The sequence below is a fragment of the Hyperoodon ampullatus genome (genome assembly GCF_949752795.1).
Source record: "Hyperoodon ampullatus genome assembly, chromosome: 13".
NCBI lineage: Eukaryota > Metazoa > Chordata > Mammalia > Artiodactyla > Ziphiidae > Hyperoodon > Hyperoodon ampullatus.
This window is the reverse complement of record NC_136926.1, coordinates 39659046-39687032: the sequence shown is the minus strand read 5'-3', so window position 1 is coordinate 39687032 and position 27987 is coordinate 39659046. Positions and strand designations below refer to the sequence as shown.

Below are 27987 nucleotides of genomic sequence, written 5' to 3'. Positions count from 1 at the left end.
ACTGCTTGCCAAGAAGATCATGAAGGCGGTCCTGCGGGCCCTGGCCGTGTCCTCCTCCTGTTACCCGCGGCCGCTCAGGCCAGGGCCAGGGCACACCAGGAATCCTGTCTCACCGACGACGTGACTTCGGCCGGCGAGGCCAGGCTGACGCCGATGTACAGCCCATCTTGACCTGAGTACTTGAGCTCACTGTTCTCGGGATTAGCGCTCTCCCCTGCTCCAGACATCACCGAGGCGCCTGCCTGATGGAAGACGGGGACGGAGAAAAGGAGAGAAAGAAGAGGAGAGACAGTTACCAATAAACTGTCAGGCAGCTGGTCCCTGCTAGGTAAACATTCGGGGACAAGTGAGACGGTAGCACAGCTGGCAGAGCTGCTCACTGGGCAGTACGGTGCCATTGACCTAACTCTAGCGATTTTTGCTCTTAAAAACAGCTTCTCATTCACATCATTAACTCGTGGCAGGAACCACCAGGCAAGATGTGCAGCTGGACGCAGGTAGGAAAGGGGAACTGGAGGTGGCCTATTTGTAAAAAGTGCCAAACGCTCAGATCTCCGACAGTGAAACAAACCACACCACATAGGTCAACAGGCCTTAAGGATGCCCACACAATCTAATCACTGCAAGAGAGAAAAGGCAGAGCATGGCACATACACACACGCGCACACACACACACACACAGAGGAACCACGAGGCTTAGCAGTTCTATCAAAGTCTGAGAAGGAAAGATACACAGTTCAGCAAGACCTGATAAATGAAATTTTTGAGCACTGACTTCATGGAAAATTAACCCATGCATACACAGGATTTAATTCTTCCCAAAAGCACAGGCCATGTTTGAAGCAGACCATGTGATAAAGAAAATGCTAACATCCTATATCTGTCATGATTGTGGCAATTATTTCTTGAAGCAAAAGGTCACCTTTCTCTTGTTTCATTCCTTCCTTCCTTCCATCCAAATAAGAAAAGCCAAATAGCAAACATGATATAATTTAGTAGAATCAAACCAAAATAACTAAAATCATGTTTAGACTATGGTTTGAGAAAACAGTTGTATTTGACTTTTTTGCTTTTAAATCTAGCCATAATCACATACTTGTGAATCATGCTTTCTTTCCTTCTAAAAGCTCTGAAGCCCATTATTTCTTCTGAGCTTTCAGGGTTCCATTCCATAAACTACTGGATACTTGTTTTTTAACACAGGTAGAACATCTTGTACTTTTCAAAGCATTCCTTTTCTACATTCACAATCCCATTAAATCCTAAAACATCCATCTGTCTGGCCAAGTTGATGGTACATCCACTTCAGAGAAATACAGGGCACCAGACACTGAGCGAACTGAATGGAAGGGTCCCAGACCCTCTGTGGCTCCACTCAGGAGCCTAGTAGTCAGCGTGGTCCTACCCTCTCCTGGAGAAGATCTGGTTTTCTCTATGATCCTCACAATAACTGTATGGGACTGAGAGGTAGGATTTCGGGAGGTCTGACCATGGAACTTCCTGTCCGCCCACCCCAATCCCCTCCCAGCTGGACAGGCCAAGTGTGGCCCCCTCCACAGGTAACGAATCCTTCCTTTTCCTAGCAAAAACGAAGGTTTGTGCAAATCCAGCAACAACAGTCCCTACCCCTGCCCCCAAACTTCTTTTTAAATAATACAAACTTAAAGATGTAAACCAAGGGCTTTGGGTGCCTAAAAAAGCAAATTTCACAAACTCACTGAGATGTCTAAAATTTAAAATAGATTCTTGTGAAATAGATGAAATAATCCTGTCAAACAAACTAAAGCTATGGATTTAGTTACACATACAAATACGGTGATTACTTTTAGCTCAGAACCTCAGCTATAAGCAAACTCAACAAAGATCCAGATTTAACCCACAAAGAAATACACAAAAGGATGATATTCAATTACAAAAAGAGTCTTCATTTTAGAAAAGAGCTATCATACAACTAGTAGAAAGAGTGAGCTCCCTTATAAATGACTAATGTCATACCCAGCTTGGTATTATCTACCTATTCCCCAAAAAGGCACATTTGCATTTATCTGACTAAATCTGACTTCACCACAGCAAGTGCTATTTTCTGAAATGGAGGGGGTGCCTGGACTGGCCCAGAAAGCAGCCCACCTCAAATGGCCGGAAATGCTGAGACAGCAGAGGGGTCTGCCATCAGCACAAGTCGCAACAAGAAACATGAGCAGGGCACCTCGGCCCCGGGGCCGAGAGACAGTCATTCCCAGGTTGTGTGGGGAACTAGGACACGCACACACTCGAAAGTAAGACCACTCAACAGTTCTCGTGAGCGGCTGAGACAGGGAGGTGGAACAAGAGGTCAGAGAAGGAATCGCAGAGGGGAAAGGATGCCTGGGGACAGCCGCAGGCAGCCTGCACGGTAGGACCAGCTTGGACTTTCAAATTCTACCCTGGTTCAGCCACCCACCTCCTGAGCTTCCTCCTCGGGAAACTGACCCTACCTCAAGTATGTTTGTGATGATTAAGCGAGCTAATGTGTGCAGGCGCGTCAGAATGCCTTGCCATGTTAAACATTCCATGAAGGGAAGCTATTGTTGTGGGTGAGGAAAGGGTGTTCAAAATTGGAAGCATGCAGGATGTGGAGAGGCCTGTTCACAAGACAAGACAGCTGAAAGGGAAGGATATTAAGCAATGAGTCAGAAAAGATTCTGTGGGAGAGAGAAACTAGAGGGTCTGACCTAGAACTTTCTGTGCCTCAGTTTCCTCACCTAGAAAATGGAAATAATGAGGCACATATGTCAGAAGGTTGCTGCAAAAGAATTAAATTAGTGTATGTAAAGCCCTCGTGAAAGTGTCTGACAATAGTCAAGACTACATACGTATGTGCTATTGACACTATGAGAATTTTGTTACTGTAGTAAAGGAGCGTGGACCTAACTGAATCTCCCCAATGTCAGCCTTCACCAGGCGAGGTGCCGCCATCACTGGGTGGGATCAGCCCTACGAACTCAGCCAGAGCTAAGTGAAAACCACCACAGCCATGACCTTATTCTAATCATCACTGACGGCTCTGTGCAGAGAGAAAGCAAGGTGCTCCTGCAGCCCTTCAAAAGGGTCATTGGCCCTTTTTCAAATAAGCCGCATTAAAGAAACCTTAATACCCTGAACATTAGTCTTACACCTGAACAACAGTCCCAAAAGCTACTGTTGAAATACCTATTTATTGTCTTCTTTGTTCAGACAAATATGTTAAGCTGTATGGCAGGCAAACCCCAAATTACGTGAGTGATGAGCTCCTGAAAAAAATATCAGCTTGCTGGAAATCAAAAGCAACATCTGAGTTTGTCAGAAAAAAATAAAACAAGTACTTGTGCCCAAGGTTTGAGAACCTTATTTTTAAATGGGGATATACTATTTAAACACGGAATGCTGCGATGCACAGCGTTTTTTTCTATGTCAGTCATACCTCAGTAAAAAATAACTTGAAATTTCATGTCACAATACATAATGAGATCATCATGATGAGATCAGATGGGATGGATAACGCCAGCCCCCTCATCCCTGGCTGGAGGGGTTATACGCTGGCGCACGCCTTAGAAGGTAGTTAGCAAAGCCATCAAGAACTTTATACCCTACTTAGCTCTGTAATTTCACTTCTGGAAATGGATTACAAGGAAAAAATTCAAAGGGATGGAAAGGCTCCCCACAGGAAGACATCCATTGCAGGGTTACTTATAATAGTGGAAACCATGGAAATAATCTAATGTCTCATAATATGAGGATGGTTTGGGAACGAAGGGATATCTGCTTAATGAACTATTATGCAAGTATTAAAAATAATAAGATCAAGTAACAAAATGGAAAAAATCCTGTAATGCAATGCTAAGTGAAAAACAGCAGGATAGAAATTCTAGGTCATAATTACAACTTACCCATGTGCATGCAAAAGTATTTCAAGAGAACCCAGTGGGGGTGGGAGACTGGGGACCACCTGAGAGGGCCCAACCAGTTAGCCGTCTATACCGTCCTTTTGAATATTTTAACTGAGTGGCTTACTGCAGTCTAACTCCGGGGGAGAGGAACAGAAACATGAGGCACCAGTACTTGAGAAACGAGCCAGCCTGGACAGTCATAAAGCAGCATGAAAAACAGTGGGGAATCAGAGTGGAGGAAGGATCAGATGGGCCCCCATGCACCCCTGAGGTCACCTCTGAGCCACCTGGCATAGGCTGGAACCCAGCCAGCCATGCACATGTGAACCACAGTTCCAGGTACGTGAAAACACCAAACACAGTACACAGATGGGTGCAACAGTATAACCTGAGCTCTTGAAACTGGCATTCTAACAGCAGAAGAAAACTAGAATTAGCACAACTCTCCTTAAGAAACCCGGCTTGTCACATTGTCATCTTAAGTGCCTTCCCTTTATTGGGGATATTCAAGAGTTACCTCTCAAGAATCAGTTCAATCTGGGGGGGAAAAAATCAGAGATAACTTATTAGGACCCTGGACCCAGTACACACAAACACACACACACACACACACCAATATAAATGCCAATTGGTTAAGGTTTTCCCACGTCTACTTGAATCCCTGAAAGGATCAGATCGCAGACATCTCAACACGGCGAAAGCAGGCACGTCACTAACCTAAACCAGCCTAATCCCCTGAAAGTTCCTGAACAACAGTAGAGGAGAGTGTGCCGAACGCCCACAGCCGAGCCATCCTTCCTTCTTTGGGAGGCAGCTCCGACAGGCGAGGTCCTGGCTCTTTCTCTGATCAAAGTGCAAGACGAGGGTGGAGCAGAAATCTGTTCTGTGTTATCACTCCCAGCTTATCGGCCTCCACCCTCCCACTGACGACTGAAAATGGAGGCACTTCCTGTTGAAAGAATGTGTTATCAGCACCGACCCAGGCCGGGCTTAGCACTGCAAGCAGGCCGGGTCAGGTGGGGGACCCACAGCAACTGGCCGGACGCCCCCCTCCTAAAGGAATAAATGACTTCAGGGACAAGTCGCGGCTGCAGACCTGGACATGGAAAATATCCACTGGCCTGTGAGGCAGCACAGTGATCTTTGGATTACCCAGATTGTTTTGCTGTGAAAATAAACCTTCGCTTATTTTCAGACACGTATCTAGATGTCAAGGATTTCTGACTTGATGAGCTCCTCTAGCCGATGCCCAGCAGTGTCTGGCTCACAGCAGGCTCACCAACCATGAGCCTTGTCACATCCCATTACAGGCAGGCCCAGAGACAGCCTCCCACAATACCCAGGAAGCAGCTCTGGAAAGGTGACACGTCAGAGCAAAGGGAACCCTTAAAGGACACAGCCTTTCCAGAAGAATTACAGGGGTTCTCTGGCTTGTGAATTATAAACAGGAATTTCATTTTTGAGGAAGAAAACCAAAAAGGAGTCCGCTGGGGTGTGCTCTGTCTGCCTGCCATGCTACAATCTCTCCTAAGGCTGCCTCACAATCTGGAGAAACAAACCTCGGCACCCGCGGCAGGCTGGGGGGTGAGTGATCACTCCCAGAGCACAGGATTTTGAAGATGATCACACTGCCTCCTCAGTTTGGATTCGGGCTGTCAGCTTCCATGGCCTCTGGTCTGTCCTTCCTACACATCTAAGCAAGTTGTGATTACAGCTTTTCCTTGTGTGAGGGGAAGCCAGCCGCCCCTCACTACCAAAGCTCTCTTCTCTGCTTTCGTCACCTCTAGGTTAGACTCTGTGGTGTTTGATAGCATCCTTTCTCAAAAGAAAAATTAAAAACTAAGTCTAAGTTCCTAACAAAGGAGGAGCACTTTCAGATAAACCTTAACTTCCACTCTAAAAACCAAGGTCGTTTCAGTTTGGATGGAGGGAAGAGGACCAGTCACAAAAGTGACCCAAAAGTTGAGAAGGTAACACTAGGAAGATACACAAACACACCCGGGTTCTGTCTCCACCAGGACACGTGAAAACCATCAATCACAACAAAACTCTCTAAGTCTCCCACAAGGGCTCAATAAAGCTCAAGAAGGGAGAGTCACGGTCACCTCAGCCGATGACCCAACTCAGTGTTTAGCAGAATAGTTTATTTTTTTGTAATTTAGCAAACAAATTCCTTACTGAGGAGAGCTCACTGGCTGTCCCCTTGACCCCTCGTGCCCCTTCTGGGCCTGAGCTGGCAGGGTTATATCCATAGCCAGGATGCTGCTCTTTTCAAGGAGGGAAAGAATTATTCTACACACACTCTACTCTGGACAAAGGAGCAAACTGTTTTATGCATCTGTACATACACACAGCAAGCATGTTGTGATAAAGAAAGGCATGGCCCCAAGTTTATAAGTACTCTGGGATTATCAGTAAAACACTGATGTACAAATATAAATTGCAAGAAGAAGGGTTTGTCCCACAACTTGAAGTCATTGGCCTACTAAAGAAAAAGTTTATCTTCGGAAATGAATCAAAATGGATGGCTTTATTCTAGTCAAATTCAGAGATAAAAGATCCAGAGGTAAGATTTAAAACCTGATGGATTATGATCTTTTTAGGAGCTTAGATGAGCATCTTCCTCTGGACATATCTACTAGACAAAGCAGACCACGGTCCAAGAACCAAGCAGCATTTACAAGAAGGCATTATGAAAGTGCTAAGAATCATAACGAATGAAAAATTGTTGCTATCAGGGAAATAAAAGTATTTAAACATGGTTACTTTGTTAACACAATAGCTTTACATCTCTAAATTCCCCCCATTAAGAAAGGGAATGACATTTATGTCTAATGTCTTGGGATGGAAAAAATGCCATGCAAATAAAGCACATCGTTATTAACTTCCAAGGTCATATTTAAATAGTGTTATTCTTCTTGAGCTTCAAAGCGGTCTGCAGGCATCTCCCACTTATGCTACACTACACTCCTAAGGACCAGATGGTAGGAATTACTCTTCCCCTTTAGTAGAAGGAGGAAAACCTTGGCAGTTTGCTATAGTCACACACAGAGCTGGAGCTAGCGCTTGGTTGCCTGACTGCTTCCTTCCAGCTGCTAATCCATGAACCCCCAGGATAAACTTCAGACCATATTCAGGCTTCACCATGAATCAAGCGACTAAACATAAGGAGAGCTTTAAATTAAAAGTATTTCGCATTTAATAGGATAAAAATATGATTCTGGAGCGTGTGCACCAGCTCTGGTGAAACCATGCCATGCTAACAACTACCAAAAGGGGCAGTACACTAAGTAAATTATCATTTAAATATCATCAGAGGGCTTCCCTGGTGGCGCAGTGGTTGAGAGTCCGCCTGCCGATGCAGGGGACACGGGTTCGTGCCCCAGGCCGGGAAGATCCCACATGCCGCAGAGCGGCTAGGCCCGTGGGCCATGGCCGCTGAGCCTGTGCGTCCGGAGCCTGTGCTCTGCAACGGGAGAGGCCACAGCAGTGAGAGGCCCGCGTACCGCAAAAAAATAAAAATAAATAAATAAATAAATAAATATCATCAGATAATGACTTGGAATTGTTCACTCAAAAGACTCCAACATGACATTGAAATCAATACCTGTTATTTGTTCAAAGCTTTCTTAAAATCTGAAGTCAATAAAATAATTTCTTTTCGCTCTGGCTCACAAACTCTTTTGAGTACTGGCCCTGATATGATAGGTAGCTGAATCACGAATGATCACATATGTCAACACCTATCTTTGGAGATGCTTTTTGTAATTATTAAAGTTTCAGAGAAAATTAACAAATAGGTCTAAACACAGAGTTAACAGATTGTATTTAATTCATATCCATTAGATCTTCATATTGCTAGTAACTCTTTTGGCAGACACCCATGAAATGCATAATAAATTACTTTTTGTTCCAGTAAAGGAATTCATTTTCTTCGAAGATTCATTAGCAATAACATTTCAGAGTATCCTAAGCCAGATTTCTTAAATTTGGCTGTGTTTTCCGTACACATTATTTCATGTTTTGTGACAATTTTTGTATATTCTTATAGAGGCGGGGGGGAAAAACACTGCAAAGCATCTGTAATTCGAAAAGAAAAGGTGTGTTCTGAGATGAAGCCTTCTAACTTGAGGCCATATGAAAAGGCAGCCCACACTTATTCTTTACCTAGTATTCTGGCTTTCAGATTGTGATAATGAGTCAGTTATTAAACAAACCACAGTCCTGTGATAAATTGGGTGGACATATATGTTATAAACTATTTAAAGAGCAATACAGTTTTACTGTTTCCTAATATACATACAGGGACATTGTCATATTAATGTAGTAAGTGTATTTCTAATCACCATCCTCCCCATGACACACGCACGCGCACATGCACACAAGAAGAAGAAAAAAAAAAAAAGAGGGAAGTCTAGAAAAGGCCTTCAGATCAAAGTGAAAGTATGCAAACTCCACATGCTTTCACATTCCCTGCCAGGGTGACGTGTGACTTTCACAGCGAAGGCCAATGTGGTCAGACAGGAACGTGAGTGAGTTATTAGAAGGGTCTGTGAAAGAAGAAAAGAAAGGGAGCCTGGCACATAAGGAGCGTGAAGATAAAATGCCAACAAAATATTTATGTTCATGGCTAGCAGCAAGTGGCGAGTGGGATATTAATAACTGTGATGACTGCCAACTCCCTGGGAGAGGTGGGAGACATCGGCTCCAGCCCCGGCTGCAACACGGGCTTGTCTTATGACCTTACGGAGTCACTCCGGATCCTGGTTTATAAATGAGGCAATAATAATACCTAAGTGCAACTCTCTCGCAGACCGTCATGGGAGATTAATGCCTTTTTAACTCTTTTTATTCATTTAGAGAAAAGTATCTTGGACTATAAACTCTGGGGGGAAAATGGACACTTGTCTCTTAAGAAATGCTTTTTTAATGATTTTGTAAAAATTAAATTGAAGGCAATTTGGACATTCTAAAAGTTCCAACTAACTTGGCACTCACTGTGTATGGGTTTAAATGACACCATCAGAAGGATTTTAATACTGCGATTTAAAGTATTTCATATCTTAAGGGAGACTTTTTACCATCACATGCACATCAACAACAGTAAATTTTACTACTTATTATTTTTTTCTATTACCCAACTAACAAAGCCTTAGAATTATAATACATTTTATTGATAAGTATAATGTTTAACAAGAAAATTTATACAATGTGCCTTGTGTATTGGTCATGAGAAAATCACTTCTCTAGTGCTATTTTCCTAGCTGTACTTGACGCTGAAGTGATAACCAAAATTAGTCAGATTTCTTTAAGAACATGTTATTTCTTCTCTCTAAAGGCTTCAGCAGCACATATACTATCGCATATTAATCCAGTATGCCATAGGAGTAAAAACACTGACTTTGCCTCTGCCAGACCTGCGTCCAAACCCAAGCCCGGTCTCTTAATCTGATACATAACCTTGGGGCTATTACTGGGTCTCACTCCCCCAAATGGAAAATGTAAATAAAAACACTTCATTTGTACAGTGATAATTGGGAATAAAAGAGAAAGGGTATATAAAACATCTGGCACTTAAAAGGTACTTGACAGAACTAGTTTCCTGCCTTCCTACATCCACAATCTTATGAGAAAGTACGAGAAAGAGAGGAAACTCCCCCAAAGCAACCATACGGTAATTAATCCACTAAGGCCTGGCTCTCAAGTACCCTAAAGGCGAGCGTGGAACATTCAAGGTAAGAGTTAAGCAGGGGGACTTCCCTGGTAGCGCAGTGGTTAGGAATCTGCCTGCCAATGCAGGGGACACAGGTTTGAGCCCTGGTCTGGGAAGATCCCACATGCCGCGGAGCAACTGGGCCCGTGCGCCACAACTACTGATCCTGCGCTCTAGAGCCCGTGAGCCACAACTACTGAGCCCGCGTGCCCCAACTACTGAAGCCCATGCACCTAGAGCCCGTGCTCCACAAGAGAAGCCCGCGCACCACAACGAAGAGTAGCCCCCACTCGCCGCAACTAGAGAAAACCCGCATTCAGCAACGAAGACCCAATACAGCCAAAAATAAATAAATAAGTAAATAAATAAATGTATTTAAAAAAAAAAGTTAAGCAGGAACTTTGGTCCCCACTCCAGCAGCCTCTTGAATCTTCTCTTCTTCACACTCAAGTTCCCCTGCATGAAAGCAACTCATACTGTATGCAGATCCTTCATGAATGTTCCTTTCAAGTATTTAACTACTACAGAAATAGTTAATAATAATAGAAGCTATTATTTTGTGACCAATCATAGTTCCAAGTAAATCCAAAGTGATTCAGCTACTCAAAGAAAAAGACAGTGGAATATAAACTTGCTAATAAAGAAATAAGCTACATGACTCAAGCAATGTTTTCCAATTTTCATCACAGGATGCAAATATTAACATATAAAATAAAATCTATAAAAAGAATATAGAATATTAACCTGCCAAGTACCTAACCTTTCTTCAGAAGGCCTTATAAAGACATCCAGATATCCCAACAAATGTCAGTCCCTAAATCATTGCCCCTCAGCTATGGAGCACTTAAGCACTTAACTCTTTCAAACCACTTCTAGCACGAGATTTAGCACCATGCAGCTCAGAGGTATTAATTCTGACAAGGTCATTGAATAAAGCTATTACCTAGGACTGACTGCAGTAGGGAAGTGGGTCCCGCTAGGCATAGAGCATCCCAGAAGGAGAAATGAGGCAGGAATGAAGATACCTATTCAACACTGAGAAACTGACCAAACATGGGCAAGGCCCGCCCAAAGGCAGAGAACCAGCCAGAGAGGAATCTGAGATGTGGTCCTTGTCTCAGTGTAAGGATGCCTGCCTCTCTCTCTGTGGAAGCTGTCACCAACAACAAACCACAAAGTGAGGAAATGAATTACACTTAGACACACCATCTTTAACACGTCTCCATTTGGAAGGGTCACCTGGCAGCCACCCTGAAACCATCTTGCCCCAAGGAGTCCCTCAGGTCAGGACACGTCACCTGCTCCAAGGAGGTAGTTTTCCGTATTAACTGTGAAAGGAAACCCTGCTTGTAAGATGTACAAACAGGCATGCTAACATTTGTTTACATTAATTATCAAAATGCACCCAGTTAAGGATGTTTTAATTGTTGGAGTATAACAACACATTTTTGGACAGAAACACCACAGTGGGTGTTAGAGAAAGTCCATCATTTAGAAATGAACATAGTGTGGACCCTACTTAAGGCTGACTTAAAATTGACTTGAAACAGTTTTAAATATCTGCCTTCCACCTAATTTATGCATCTCAGCTCCTGCCTTTGGCTTTTTCTACCCTACACTCCAGCCACACTGAATTCCTAAAACTACGTCCCTGAAGCATCATAGTTACCATGCTCTTCTTCCTCCTGGAAACCTCTATCCCAATTTTTCCCCCACAAAAATCCTACACAACTAATTCAAATTTCCTCTCCTCTGAGAAGCCATTTCCAACCCTGTGGTCGGAATTCACGGCTCCCTACTTTCTTTTTTTTTTTCTTTTTTGTTTTTTTTTGTGTGTGTGGTAGCGTGCCTCTCACTGTTGTGGCCTCTCCCGCTGCAGAGCACAGGCTCCGGACGCGCAGGCTCGGTGGCCGTGGCTCACGGGCCCAGCCGCTCCGCGTCACGTGGGATCCTCCCATACCAGGGCACGAACCCGTGTCCCCGGCATCGGCAGGCGGACTCTCAACCACTGAGCCACCAGGGAAGCCCACGGCTCCCTACTTTCGACTCCCAACTTTGTTGCTCATTTAAAACACTTTCAAATCTGACCAGCAGGAAGATCTGTCTATACACACATGTCCCCACCACGACCACCACGTTACCAACAATCTGATGTCCAGGACCTTGTTTTACTACACTGAAAACAGGGCATCCCGTAGCACAATGCTTCTTAAATGGAACAATGACCGTAGGGCAAGGGCTAGTCAGATAGAGTTCATCTCCATTTATTTCAACATTATATGTTTAATGATGACTTCAACATTTTATTTGCAGTTTCAATATAAACTTAAGTAGGCTTTAATTTTTGTTAAATAATTATCTACAGAACTACTTGTAGGCAGGCAAAATATGTTCAGTGATTTTTTTTATCCTCAGCCATTGTCTTATTGCTCACTTTATCAAATTAATCCTTCCTGTCCCAAAGAAAATTAAGAGATAACTTTACAAATTGGGGGATGAGTTATAAAGTTTTTGTATATTATATGTTACATACATATATACAATATACATATGCATTTTATATATGTGTGTATATATGTAAAGTATCCTCCAGTTTTACAAATTTTTAGTTACAAGTCCTAAGAGGGATAGAATATATAGAGACTACTTATTAAATCTTATTTGGGAATTGCTGAAATAGAATGTTACCATATTTGCCTCCTAATAACAACAGACGTAAAACATAACTCAGTCAATAAATGGAATTCAATGAAAAATTTAAATATTCTTACAATCCACAGAGACTATAAATGCCAAAGAAAATCTGATGTCCGTTTAGGTCAACTAAATAAACATTTTTCAGTAAATCTACAGATAAAGAAGATTTCAGACTGAATGAAAAAAAAAACATTTGGAGGAAATTTATCTTCAAAAGTCCAAAATTAATGAACTGTATCAAAAATTAAGTTCAGAAAAAATTAAGTTCAACACATTTCTTAACAAACACAAAGAATTCCATACAAGAAACTGATTATAAAATTCTGATAGGACTTCCCTGGTGGTCCAGTGGTTAGGACTCCACGCTCCGAACGCAGGGGGTCACGGGTTCGACCCCTGGTCAGGGAAGATCCCACATGCCACATGGCAAGGCCCCCCAAAATAAATAATTTTTAAAAATGTTTTAATACAGAGAAAATAAGGAAAAGAAAAATGAAAAATAATAAGGTCTAATGAATAGTAAATATCATATAAATGAAAGCAAATAAATCATTTATTGCAATAGTTTAAAAAAAGAATGCCAAAGGAACAAAACAGGGGCTATTTTAACACCAGGCTGCCCGGCAGCAGCAACGGTCTTCCTGTTCTCATACAGGAGACAAACTGCCCTCCCTCCGCCTCCAAAACTTACACCACACCTGCACAGCCTGCAACAGAGAAACTGAGTCATAAGGGAGCAGGTCAGCAACCTGATGACCATCAGAAGAAATGAGACAGAGGTCTAGTTAAAACACAAAGGAGCAACACATACATAAAGCTAAGACATGCCACAAAGTCAACAAAATGAGGCTTCAGAGCAGTGCAAAAATGATTTTCGTGTGGTCCAGAATACTCAGCTCCAGCCAGGCTTGCTCAGGTGCCAGGTCACGACAGTACCACCACTGAATAGGCCCACATGCAGGGACATCAGAACTTTAAATAGTCCTCTAGGAATGCCTACTGGTGATCTCCTACAGATGACTTCTCAGAGGGGAATTAAAACAGCAAGTCTGATACGGTCTCTGCAACGGTCTCTGTGCTTTAAATCACAGTCATTAAGGAAAGGTGGAGGAGCGGGTATGTTGCCACTTGTATCTCTAAGCAGAGCGTGTGGCCCGTTTCCTTGTTCCACTGGGAGTATGCCTACGATTGTCCTTTGTTTTGTAGCTTGGCTGTCCCTATTAAATGAGGACAACCCTGCAGGACTAATTTCCACCCCGTCAGTCACAGGGGCCGCTGGAGATCCACGGGGCAGACCCATCATCCCTGGAGGTTTTAAACGCCAAGCCGAAGAAGGACCCAACCTTGCTGTGTGGATATAGTAACATGCCCCTCACCTACAGCGCTCACAAAATCCTATAAAGCAGTCATTCACAACGCCAGCTGCCCTCCAACGTGATAAACTGGGACCAAAATGGGAAAATGTCACTTCTTTGTCAACACAGACGCCTTTCACAAATGCTTCTGCCAGTTGCTCACAGATAACGGCTCCAGCAGGCTCTTCACGGCACCGCCGCTGCCACGCTAGCCACGCGCACGAAGAACCGGCCGGCCCAGGAGGGTCTCAAAAGTGTCCAGGGACCAACGGACACACACTGGCACTCCTGGGGAAACCACTGAGCCTGCTACAATTATCCTTGGAGGGGACAGTTTCCCGAGGCAGCCAGTCTACTGGCTTCTGCCGGGTAGTCAACACCCACATCAGGAAGGCACCGATGCTGGGAGACTCCGTGATGGGCTGGCCATCCGGAGAAAATCCACGAGCCCAGTGCCAGCCCAGGCCAGGAAGGGCGTGTCCCTGGAGGGAGGAGGGGATGATGGGCAATCCTCCCCCACCAACCCCCCCCCACCCTCCCCTCCCCCGCCAAGCCCTGACCTCACCCCACCAGCTTCGGGAAAAGCTGTCAGGAAGCACTTCTGAGGCCACCTGGGCTCGGAGAACTGACCACTCCCGGGTCTGCAGCTCACACCGCTGGTTCCCACAGAGGCTGCCCGGGCTCCGGGAGTGATGGGGAGCGTGCAGCAAAGACCTTGTAAGGAACTGCTCTCCAACTCCCCCAATCTCTAAAATACTTTTTAAAATATTTTTTTTTAATACTAAAATTGCTTTGCCTCCCGGCCTCTGGTAGAAAACTGAGCCTTCCATCCGACGGTACTGGCCGACGAGCCGCCCCTGGCATGCTGGGTCCCAAGTGAGAGACAGATGCAGGGACACCAAAGCTGCCGTGGGACTAGCTGCTGGATTCCCGAGGTCCTTCTTCCATACAAGTCCGGGCCTGACCCTGTCACTGCCTTTGCACTGTTCCTCCCCTGGAGAGCAAAATTGATTGGACTTGCAAATAGCCAATTTTGAAATTTTACATCACAAAACCAGAAGGGCAAAACAGACTCCGCCCACTAAGGTTCCAAAGCCCATTGTTGGGCAAATATCTCTATTTCTGTGCCATTTATCATTCAAATTTAGCTTTTGCCATGCTAAGCTTGGACTGTAGCACCAACAAAAGTGAGTTGGAGCTGGCAGCAATCCACTTTTTAGCCAGGAGAGACAGATACTGAGGCTGAAACCCTAGCTGATCCCTCAGTGCTTCAGAAAACCAGAACATCCTTTCACCTGATTTAAGCTGCGCAATTGCTTCTGAGGACTTAGGGCACAATAAAGGATATTTTAAAATAATATTGACCTTTTCATTTTCTCACAACTTCTATTTACCACTTTAGACCCTTGAAGTTACATCTTACCTTCCTGTAAAAAAAGTCATTCACCAGAGTTCGCCTTTATAAAGGCTAGAAACGTTCTTTAAGAATATGTGTCCAGGGCTTCCCTGGTGGCGCAGTGGTTGAGAGTCCACCTGCCGATGCAGGGGACACGGGTTCGTGCCCCAGTCCGGGAAGATCCCACGTGCTGCGGAGCTGCTGGGCCCGTGAGCCATGGCTGCTGGGCCTGCGCGTCCGGAGCCTGTGCTCCACAATGGGAGAGGCCACAACAGTGAGAGGCCCGCGTATCGGGGGAAAAGAAAAAAAAAAGAATATGTGTCTGCAACAAGCAAAAAGGCTTTTTCCCTTTGGAAACTCTGAACGAACTTCTTGTTCATTAAAGAAAGAGTCCAAAACAGTTTGAATTGGAGGAGTCAAAGAAAAATATCAAATATACCTTTAAGCAGTTAACAACTTTTTTTAACGTTTAATTTTTGTTTGTTTAAGCCAGTAAAAATACCAGCTCCCTGGTTCCTGGTTCAAAGACAGCTCAAGGGCAGTAGTTTCAATTTCACCTGTGGCGATTGTTCAAAAACACAAATTTCCAAGCCCCACCCCCAGAGACGCTGACTCAGAAAATCCAGGGTGGAGCCCAGGAATCTGTAGTATTTCAAAGTACCCCAAATAAAGCAAAATTAAATGTAGAAAAGAATTACTAAGTAGGAATTTTAATGCTAATGTTTCGTCCTAAACCAGTCTCAGTGTAATCCTCACCCGGGGCTGTGAAATGCTGCCGCACAGGTCGGGCCCTGGATCTCTGAGGACCAGGGTGCGGCCCGGTCATTTTTAAAGGGCATTCCAGGTAAATTTGGGAAACACTAGGGTGGGAAAGTGCTCTTCATTTGAGAAAAACTGAGTTTCAATTACAGCTTTACTGAAACGAAGTCCGTGATCTTCACAAAGACCCAGGCACCCTTGTCCTCAGGGGCGCGAAATCACACACAAACCGAACTGCTCACAGGCTGATCACCAGGCTGAAATAAGCCTGGGTACAATCAAGGTGCATTAGAAGATGGCAAGGCTGCCCAGCCCAGCAGAGGACTGTTAGGTGAAGATCAGCGAATACAGCAGCACATCACATGACTCATTGTGATGAGCTTTGCTCTGGGTAGATGATTTTTTTTTTTTTTAATGTAAAGAAGGAAGAGAAGAAAGAAGGCTGGAGTTGATAAGATAAGCAAAAGCAATTTAAATGCCATGGGCACTGGGATATGTAAAACCACTGAGCTGGTACTTTTCCTGATCTACATTAGAAATACATAATACATGTATATACATTAGAAATGTATATACATATACATATATATATATATATATATAAACTCAGACAAAAACCTGGAAATAAAAAAAATTTAAAGCACTTCAAACCAAAACTTCTTGCCTTTACTTGGGTTAATTTAACCATAAAAAATGATGTAGATCTTAATTAAGAGGTTTGTAAAGTACTTAAGTTTGTCATTTTGTTGACATTTAAATGTAATTTCCTCTCAAAACTATTCTTAGGTATCAGCTAACAAAACTGAACTGTTGGTTTAGATTATTGTACTGCCAGATAAGATAAAATTTGAGATAATATACCGGGAGAGCAACCCACTAGCTTAGAAGGAGCCTATACAGTTTTAACACTTACCCCTGAGGCTGTCGGTTGTGTCGTAGGGGAAGTATTTTTGCTGCAGTCATCTGAGTTAGAAGAGGTGGAAGTTGGAGTCATGGGAACAGAATTATTGCTATTACCTGCAACAATCAAAATTAACCTCATAAATATACATATATTCTGCTAAGTTTGGCAAATACTTGACAGTCAAATAGTATTTTGTTATATTTACCAGAGCAAGCTTTTGACTTATTTATGTTCTTAGGTTTTCGTTTCCTCGTTTGAATTCCCTCTTTTTTCATAGCAAGCGGTCGAGGCACCTAAAAAATTGTTCACATAGGCCATGAGTTTAATAAATATTATATTGAAGAAAAACCAAACTAACTAAAGACCCAACCTCAGTACTGAAAGCCCTCATTTAAAAGAACTTGGCATAAATGTCAATCCAATTTTTACATACACTTCATAGATTCGAACTGCATAAAGACTACACTTTCCCCATCAAATGCAGAGATTCCTCCAGAAAAAAAAAATAGGGAGGGTGATTTGCCAGGGAGAACTTACTCCTTCAACTTAATGTTTATTGTTTTAAACAACTTCAATTACGGAGTAAAATCACTGAATACATTCAGTGTAAAAACACTGAATACATACAATAAAAATATTTTTATTTCAAAGAGATCATGTATTCTTCTCCCTACATATACCAAGGATAATTTTCTTTTTAAAATTGACATATAATATCTTGCACTATCCTTAAAATGTAGAATCTAACTATAGCTATCAAATACAGCTATTCCTCTTTTGTATAAATGTATTTGATTGCATTCACATTTTTTAAACTATAAACTAGTTAGTGTGAATTTCTAGTTGGTTCCATGCTACTTTTTCTTTTTAAGTGTACAGTTTTTTAACATATACACACTACTATATACAAAACAGATAACCAACAAGGACCTACTGTATAGCGCAGGGAACTATCTCAATATTTTGTAATAACCTATGAGGGAAAAGAATCTGATAAAAAATACATATATATTCTACGTATATAATATATATATTATACACACACATATGTGTCACTGAATCACTGTGCTGTACACCTGAAACTAATGAGAACATTATAAATCAACTATACTTCGACTTTACAGCTTGTTTCTTTAAAGCTTACTACCATCTTATCAATTCTAAAACGCACTTTCCCACATTTTAGTATTTCTAAAATTGGGATGTCTTACTATGGATTTGTGTGACAGTTTAATTGGCAGTATTTTTTGTTTCTTACTAGTAAGATAAAAGTTTCTATTATAATTAACAGGACCCTTGAGTCGCAGAGGTACATAGAGAAAATCAGATTTTTCACTTTTATGCCCTCTCTTTTGCTGATTTTTTAAACTGAAACTATGTACAAACAAGACACTGAACGTGTATACACATGAGCAGAGTAGGTGGCGCACCCCATGGAGTTTCATGTAGAGTCCACAAGCATTGCACACAGGTTCACCCTCAGCGTTTCTGCGCCACAAAGTGGTGGTTGTGGTGTGACAGTTGGCACAGGACAATCCAAGCCGGCGGGAGGAAGGCTAGAAAGCAGCACAAGAATGTAAGTGTACAGATATATGATTTTTATGCATATGCTACATACATCAATGTATCACGTCCCTGCCATCAACAAGCATGTACCTGGTTATTATAAATAAGAGGTCCCTTGAGAAAAAAACCTTGACGTGTAATTAGGTTGACCTTCCTGGACCAAAGTGTGCTCCATCCAATACATAAGATTGATTTGCTCCAGCCCATTAGCATAGATTAAAGCAGTCACAATGCTGGTCAATGCCTGCACTCACTGTTGTCAGCCGGCTGAGACACAAGAGTAAAGAAATGAGTTTCTCTGTGCCCCCTCCTCTGGAATTCTGCTCGCACAAGGGAAACCAAGCTTCCTGGACAAGAAATGTTTTCTATCTGTGTGTATTGTCAGAGGCTCTGACAGACCTGGTCCCAAATGAGGAAATTGTTCATTGAGGAGAAACTTCTAGATTTTTTTCTCTTTTTAAAAGATGTTCTAGGGGACTTCCCTGGTGGCACGGTGGTTAAGAACCCGCCTGCCAGTGCAGGGGACACGGGTTCAAGCCCTGGTCCGGGAAGATCTCACATGCCGTGGAGCAACTAAGCCCGTGAGCCACAGCTACTGAACCCGTGTGCGTAGAGCCCGTGCTCGCAATAAGAAGCCCACGCCCTGCAACGAAGAGCAGCCCCGGCTCACCACAACTACAGAAAGCCCGCCTGCAGCAACAAAGACCCAGTGCAGCCAAAAATAAATAAATAAAATTAATAAAATTTAAAAAAAAGAAATGCAGTCACAAACCACCTGCCAACATGTTAAGTGGCTTTGGGGAGTCTCTGCTTCACCTGAAAACTGAGATATCGATCTATTTCTCAGATACGTGCAGAGGAATAAACAAGAAACTGTAGAAGGGCCTATATATATTCACAGAAATGATTTTGGAAAATGTACAAAAATTTTGGAAAGAAATATATTTTAATACAACTCATTAATTATCATCATGATTGCCTATTGCATGAATTTTTGTATTATCCATTTTACAAAGGATTAGCAAATTTTACAACATTGTGTTAGTGCTGGCATTGTCTTATATATGGTGATGCTGCTATATTTTATTTAGCCTGTCAACATAGTACTCAACTTTTGTTCATACAAAGGGTTAAATTTATCAGAAGAGGCCAACAGTCTGTCACTCTGATTTCTATGTTCCCTTTATACGCATAACATCCTTATATGGAATTTATTTCCTCTAAATTATTATGTGTGAATTATAAAGAGGGGCTATTTAAGCTAGTATAAATTCCTGCCTAGAATGACAAAAATCTAAGTTTGTTTTTAAATTACCTAGATAGGCAACTAAAACCCTGCTGTGATTTCAGTTAAAAAAAAAAAGCTATGGGGAAAATCCAGGGACCATAGCAAGTTGAAAGATACAGAATTAGGGAAGTTGGTCATGATGATTAATTTAAGAAAAGAAGTTATAAAGAATGGACACAAAAACACAGACTGAGCATTCACTGAATATTCAGATTAAAAGACAGAGAGTTCCAAAATCTTCATTGGCAAATTTAAAAGCTAAAATTGAATTTTGCTTTTATAACTCACATCTTGTATTGCTGTAGCATACTCTTTACAGACAAGTTGTAAAGCCAGAGACACTGGGAAGCCTTTTAGTACTGCCACCTTTTTAAGAAATCAGTGCTAAGAAAGAATCAATTTGACTTTCGGTTGAAATGAATATGTTTGGCTAACAGAACTGTTTGGGAAATTGCTTGTTAAAATGATGAAAACATAAAATCTTACACATCAGGGCTTTTTTTTTTACTTTATGGTTAAAAGAAAATAATTTCCCAGAAGAGCACTCCTTTCTCTTCATAAATGTGAAATCAGTAAACTAGGGACAGGAAGTTTCATTTTATAAAAAGGTCATTTATGACAGTTTCCAGTGGAATTTGGAGCCAATGTGAGGCAAACTTGTTATCAGAATTTGCCATTATAACAAAGAACTTTATGACTGTCAACTGCAGATCATAAGTGAAGCCAGTCCCCATAAACATGTGAAATGAAGGTGAGTGGGTTATAAAAGTTCCTGTAACAAGTGATCTCAGCTATATTCATCACTGACAAGGAATTCAAGTTACACCATAAATCTCTTATTTTGCAATGTATTACAAGTTCAAATTCAGTGATTGGTTCTGTACTGCGAGCTAAACAAACTTGGGTTCAATAATCTGAGAACTAACTAGATCCAGCAAAACAATAAATAAGAAGCCCACAAGGAGGACTAATTGATAGACACACCCTTCAATTGGTATCATTTATAACACATTTACCAAGCACATTGGCTGACCTTGGTCACTGTCAAGACACCTGCTACACAGAAGGAAAACTCATAGATTCAGAGATGTTAAAAACTGGGGTTTTTTCCTGTTAACAGTTACTTTTACTGGTAAGTGCACAAAACTAATGCCGCCATCTAAATATGGATGTTACTAGATCAAATTTAAAATGCCACTAGAACCTAAATTCTGCCAGTTTTTTTGCTCAATCTTGAGAAAATGTTACCTTCTGGACTCAGCTCAATGCGCCTTTCCAAAAAAATAATAATCAGTTTCATTGTTCATACATTGGCTAATACATGAAAACAAGGAACTTCCTTGGAATATTTTCCGGCAGTACTTTTTCTTTTTAAATATGATGCATGTAAGAAAAATGAAAACCACAGGGAGTCAGGCACTGAAGTTAAGGATGCCCTTTGAAGAAAAGTTTAAGCTGTGGGAGACTGTAACAAGTTTAAGGCACATACGCTCATTAAATTAACCTCGGTCACTTTATTTTAAATGCATTAAAAACAAAACAACCATAAAACTAATTGCTTCTCTTTAAGGTGTCAGACTTACATTGTGATGCAATTTCACTCTAATCTATTTAACACAAACAACATGTGTAGCATTTGTTCCTGCTAATTAGAGTATAACAATTAAATAAATTACTTGGATACTTAAGATGTCTGGCATCTAACTGTAAAATATTTTACTTTAAAAGGTATTAGAGTATGAGTGCTTGGCTAAACAAATGTTAGCCTTACGGTGCAGCTTCTGAAAGCTTTCATTTATTTTCTCCAATCACTACAGCAGTAAATACCCTTTCCTTCTTAACAACACACAAGACAATAAGAGATTAATCCCTGAAGAAAATCAGAATTCCCACACTTCAATAAAACATAGTGAAATGTGTCGGGATGGTGAAAATCCTCTACTTGCAAAAAACATGCAGACTGCATTTTCTTCTCAAGTTCTGTAGTTCTCTGAACAGCCACATTTCAAAATAACAAAGGTTAGAGTAAATAAATTTTTCACCCGACTCAAGGACAGTCCAAAAGACGGATGGAATTTGGAGCTAAAACTAGTCTGGCTCCGAGAAGAGGTGGAAGGGGCCCAGAGGTAGAAGGAACAGAGTCACAGGGGTCCAGGAGGATGAGGCTGTGGGGAGAAAGGGACTGTGGGCTCGCTGTTGTCATATCCATTTGAGGGGGCATGTTACAAAGAAGCATGATTTTTTTTCAAGAATAAACTCCAAACCAGACCAAAGACTCCACAGTGAAAAAATAATCTCCTTCCTTCACCTGACCTGGGGCTGTAGCCTCAGTTTTTCTCCCTGGAGGTTACTAACATTATTCATTCCTTGTATCTCCTTCCAAAACTATTTCAGTGCATTTACATCTAGAGATTTGTAAATATAGGGAGTTCTGGTACTTTTAAAAGATGGTAGCACACTACATCTTTTTTTTTTTTTTCTTTTTCTTTTTTTCCATTTAAGGACGTCACTCTCCTTGTGTAAATTTGGGGGGAGGGCTGCCTCCGTTCCCCGGTCTCAGGTTTCGGGACCTGCGCTCGTGGGCGCTCAAACGACCGGAGAACCGGGCGTACCGCTCGGGCCGGCGCTCGGCCCGCCCCTGGTGCCCCCGCGGGGACAGGTGCGGCCGGGCGGGGCCGGGCGGGGAGACCCCGGCCCCTGGGGAAGAGAGCTGCTTGGGGCCGGGCTGCAGGGGAGGGCGGCGCTCGCACTCACCACGCGCTTCTGCGGCTTGATGAGGGGCCGGCTGAGGCCGTTCATCTTGCTGTAGAGGCCGCAGGCGTTGCACAAGTAGTGGCCGGTGCCGTCCCGCCGCCACAGTGGCGTCTGGATGGAGCCGCAGTTCACGCACTCGCGGCTCTCAGGCAGGTCCTCCAGAAGGTCTGCGGGGACGAGAAGCCGGTGAGGTCCCGCCCGCCCGCCGGTCCGTCCGTCCGTCTCCGGGGGCCTCCCCGACACCCCAGCACCCCGAGCCGCAGTGCCGGCCTTCCCCACCGGGCTTTCTGCTCGGCGGCCCGGCCGGGAGCCGGCTGTTGATGTCATCGCGATCGACCTGTTGACCAACACTTTGTCCAATACTTCTGCACCCCTGGGCGCGCCCAGTGCAAACCCCAAGGCAGTCGGAGACAGAGCTGGAAGCGCGGCTCGAATCATCTGCCTCCTGTCTCCAAGGACCTCAGAGTTGAGCCGTGGGGAGGTCGGTTTGGGTCCTCTGACCCCTTCTTTCCGGCTGTTCCCAAGCTTTTCAAAACTGAAATCCATCATCATTACAATATACCACTTGCCAAACCCCAGCAAGCCTTGCAATATTAACAGTGATCACTGACCCCTGCCGTAACCCACAAATATCCCCGGACAAAGTGAGGCTGTCTTCTTTACTTCTATCTCAAGTTAACTTTTTGAAGGTATTTGCTGTATCTACTACTCTTCCTTTTCCTCAGTAAAAAATAGACAAGTGAAATTAGAAATATTGTTCTTGGGCACTTTTGCCAATTAATTAGAAATGATTCAGGTCTCCTCAGGGGGTGGGGAAAGCACTAAAATATTAATAAACACACAGATAAATGTTAAGCTTGATTTTCATGCCACAAGGACCAAATACTAAAATATTATGATTTCAAAGTGGGTCTTATTGCTTCAATCTACAAAACGTCTACAAATGGTTGATGCTTTACCAATTCAGAAAATGACTGAGACTGTCCCAATGCTAAATAAATTTTTTCCTATTTTCCTGCACTAAAATTTCAACTTATGTCATCTATTTAAATTATATTTGTCATTTGGCTACTTGGTTAGTTTTCCAGAGTTCACAATTAACCTAAACCTGCTAGTTTACTCTAAAGAAGCCTTTAGAGTAAATGGTTTTAACATTTATTACTTCCCCTTGAATCAGTTAAATATGAATAATTATCTAAAATGAGATAGGTTCTTATCAAGCACTTTTTAAATAGACTTTAAAATATCTCCAGTCTAGAGTTACTTATATTATAGAAAATTTAAATGTTACAATTTGGCTTTCTTTAAGGAGCATTTTTGAATCAATTTTTAAAGTAAATAAACATTACACTTCAAAGTTTATTTGAAGAGTATGCTAGCAAGCCTTCCTATTCTTTCTCTTTCTATTCATGAGCAGTTTACAGCTTGTGTCTACCATCAGCTTTTGTAAAGATATTTAAACGGGATTTGGACATACAGAAATCTTTCATTCCATTAATATTATTTACCCTGCAAAATAAGTCTCCTTCCTCCTCAATAAATAAGTTTAAAAGAAACTAGCCTCCCACATAACTCGAGTTCAAAGTTGTCATGGGGATACTGCAACTCAGAACACATCACAAAGATTTATTCTTCTCCGCCCTAAAAGCTACTATTGACTACGGTAATCAGTAAAATGCTCAGGACTTCAAGGACACTGAAGTTAAACAAGGTATTTGTCTTTGTTGTTGACTTTAAAATGTTACCTATCAGAGCCCCTCTCCATAGAGAATTGGGGCATTCCCTGGAGAACCCAGCCCTATGCCTGGCCTCCTTCTCCTGGGCTGGGAACAATAAAGACTCCCTGGAGAAGACAGTGTGAACGCCCCAGGTAAATCTCTTTAGTCAGCTGAAAACCCAGAGACAAAACTTAAAGTCTACTTTGGATAAATAAAATTTAGGAAGTTTGCTTATTTTTAATTAAGTAAAATCTACAGCTCCCATTGCCTCCACACTTTTCCCCACTACTCATTCAGCAGCTGCAATCCTATAACTAAAATAAGAAAAAGCTACTTTTTACAAATCTCGAAATCTGACTGTGCTGGAAGCTCTCTCACCATTTCCCCCCAATTCATCCTCTGTCTCCTAACCTGGCTGCTTTGGGTGGCCCTGGGCAGTGACAGACTCAGGGGAGAAGGGCAAGGCCAGCGAATGTCATCCCAGGACCGAGAATGGAACCCAATTCAGTGGCAGCTTGGGAGGGCACTGGCCTCTGGAGACAGAACTCACCCCAAAACTCCCCACCAGCACCAGCACCAGCACCAGGGAGAGGTGAATGGAGCAGGTTCCCAGAGAACAGGCCCCTACTCCACCCCGCACTGTGCAGGTTGAGAAAGCTCAGGGCTCAGGTTTTAGCCCTGCCCATTTGCTCGAAAAAGAGTGCCTCCAAAAATGGTTTGTTTTAAAAAAAAATCAAAGTGGAGAAGCAGAGAATCAGTTAGGAAGCTGGGAGGAGGGGTGCTGGGGGTCGAGGTCTCTCTAGCATGGGAACACCTGTAATGGACAAGCAAAGTTAGGGTCATTCATCTCCCCCACCCCCAGACTGGCTTATTCTCAGCAGCTTCCTGCCTTCTTTAAAGACTCTTTATGCAAAAGCTGGGTGTTCCCAAACCCCTTTCCTTTTTTTTTTTTTTTTTTTTTGAAACATGCTCTGAGTCTACACAAGATTTTTCTAACTTTGCAGTGTTCTACCCAGAAAGGGAAAAAATTAGTGAAAGGATAGGCTAAGTTTAAATTGAAAAACTTACAACCTGTCTGTAATTGCACCCTACCACCTCTAAAAGGATTTTTCTCAGAAAACCAATTACTTTAAACATCCAAAGACTCCGATTATGTCTTTTGGACTGCTTCTCTGTCCTGTGTAATCCTGGAAGAGGGCAAAGGGAAACGGAGGTCACGCTAAGGTGCATCTCCAAGCAGGCAGAGCTGCCCCCTACCCAGCTCACACAACCTTTCGGATTCCCTGCTGGATGCCTGACTGACAGAAACCTCACAGCCTAACCACCACCCCCTTCCATCCTTTGAAGATCCTTCTCCGGGTCTCTCTGCTCCCGGGAGCCAGATGTGGGTCCCTATGCAGCAGGAAGGGTGACAGGGCTCTGTGGTCTCAAGTCTCCAAACTTCAACAGGGCCCTCCCCACCGCCCCACTCTACACACAGACCATAAAGATGGTCTCCAGTACCAGCTTTGCAAGGAGAGGAGAGGTGATTTTCAGCCCAATGTTACTGAGAGAGGGCAGTTCAAATAAGATCCTTCACACCTTCAGGCCACTAGCATTCCCAGGCTGCCTCTGAACACAAGGCTGGCAGTGCCTCACTTGACCCTCACTAATTAGGGTCCCTAAAGACATGCTGTCCCTAAGTGAAGGGCTCTCCCGCAAAGCCCAGACCTGGGGCCTGAGAGCGCCAGGTAGGGTACCTTAGGCTGATGTGCCTCCTTGTCTTTGCCACTTCTTGACTCCCACAGCTCCCTTCAAAGAAACAACGGCCAAAAAAGCCCATTTTTTGTCTTAGGAGACTGTCAGGTTATATCAAACAGGTTAAATACAAAGAGAGACCTCTGAAAGCACAACGAAGGACCCAGAACGCTGAAGCTGAAGAAAGAAGCCAACGTGCCTCTGTCAGGCCAGACAACAGTTCACACCCTCCCTTGTCCTTGAAGAGCAGGACAAACACTCTTCAAGATGGGGCATTTGCAGGAATTTTGACAATTGTGTTTTCCCAGTTCACTCCAAACTGCCCCCAGACACTGGGATGGAAAGCATGAGTGGGATTGGAAACTGAAAAATTGTTGGCCTGGACTCCAGAGGAAGAATAGGTGTGAGTGCTCCTGGACCCCTGGTCCCAGCCTGGGGGGCGCAGGCGGGAGCAGCAGCCCGACACCCTGCCAGCGTGCTGATGCCAAGCAAAAGGGCCCCGGCACCAGCCTTCCCTCGGGACAGTCACAAGGCTGACCTCTCTTCTTGCCCTCTCACTGAGGGTCAGGGAGATGCCAACTAGGCCCTTTTCCACCATGGACCACTTTAAACACTCTCCTTGAGGAAAACACACGCAACTCCCGACCTTGGGAGAGTTGAATTGGGTGTGACTGTGTGTATTGGAGGAGAGGGTGAATCGTATGCCCAGCACGCTCCTAAAGTTACCCTCCAAATGGACTCTCACGCTCCCACCCACGCAAACTGGAGTCTGCGACCAAGTTCAGGCCCTGTCCGTTCCCTCCTGGGCTCATTTTTTCCAACTGCCCACTCCAGTCACTATCCATCAAGTCCCTGGACCTCCTCCCAGACACTGAGGCATATCTGCGCATCTAGTCTCTCTCGTTCAAAACAGAAGCACCACAACAACGCGGCCAGACTCCAGGCACCCAGACAGGACTGCCCTGGAAACAGGGCCCAAGTCAAGTAGCCACTCCACACCCCCTCGCGCCCCGACTCCCATGCCGCGGCGCGACCCTTACCTGCGCTGGGGCCCCGCGGCACAGGGAGCGGGGCTCCGGCGCGGCTCTGCAGGCTGTGCAGCACCGGGGTCTCGAAGGGTCCGGCGGGCCAGGCAGGCGTCAGCGGTGCACCCACGTAGGGCGAGTAGGCGCTCGGGTGGTGGTGGTGATGGTGGTGGTACGTCCCGTTCAGCGGCCGCGCGGCCGACAGCGAGCCATACTGGTGCTCGCGGCCGCCCATGGCCGCCAGACTGCCGCCTCCACCGCTCACGCCGCCTGCGCCCCCGCCACCGGCCGCCGCGTAGCCCCCCGGGTCCCGAGCCGCGCCGTTGGCCATGGGCGGGCTGGGCGAGTAGGGGAAGCGCGCCGAAACGTGCGCCGCGGCGGAGCTGGCGCTGCCGGGCCCCGCCGCCCCGCCGGCCGCCGCGCCGCCTCCGCTGCCGTACGGGGGGCTGTCGGCGGAGGTCTGGGGCCAGCCGGGGTGCGGGCCAGCGCCGCCCGCGTGATTGGCGGGCCCGCCACCCGCCCCCTGGAGGTACGGCAGGCCGGGCAGCATGGAGCCCACGCGCGTAGTGGGGACGTAGACTGGGGAGCTCGCTGCGGCCGCGGCCGCAGCCGCGGCGGCCGCCGAGTGCACGAAGCCGCCGGGCGAGCCGTCGTAAGCGGCGGGCCCCTGGCTGGAGAGGGCGGCGAGGGTCTGGTACATCTCCTCGGGCTGCTCGGGAGCGAAAGGGCTCAGCTTGGCGCCGCGGCTGGACCACAGCAGCTTGCTGGCGGTCGCGGCCTGGTCGAGGTCAGTGAAGAGCAATAGGTCCTCCCAGCTCGACAGGGCGCCCCCGGGGCCAGAGATCCCCGGCGCCGAAGGTCCGTGGGGAGCCCCGAAGGGATGCGAGGCGTAGGGGCTAAGCAGCAGCGAGCGGGCCGTGGGTCCCGCCGCCGCCTCCGTGTCGAGCTGCGGTGTCCTGCAGTTGCTGGCGCCGCCGGGGCCGCGCTCCCCACCGCGAGAGCAGCAGGAGGAAGAAGAGGAGGAGATGGGGGAAGGCGGCGTAGAGGGCTCCCGCGCTGGAAAGGCTCCGGAGTCGCTGGCGTCCGCAGGCGCGGCCCCGAAGCGCTTCGGCAGGCACCAGCCGCCGTCAGTCAAGGCCATCCACGGTCCGGCGCCGCTCCTAGCTGACT

General features: G+C 44.6%; 1 protein-coding gene across 1 annotated transcript; it reads right to left on the bottom strand.

Moving 5' to 3' along the window:
* Positions 1 to 74: 74 nt before the first annotated feature.
* Positions 75 to 27958, bottom strand: GATA6 (GATA binding protein 6; the record flags this gene model as incomplete). The annotated part of the gene is made up of 6 exons (XM_079717376.1): positions 75 to 242; positions 16739 to 16842; positions 16935 to 17022; positions 18160 to 18285; positions 22338 to 22504; positions 26833 to 27958. 6 exons carry the CDS (start codon positions 27956 to 27958, stop codon positions 75 to 77), a joined length of 1779 nt encoding a protein of 592 aa, XP_079573502.1.
* Between the last annotated feature and the right edge of the window lie 29 nt (positions 27959 to 27987).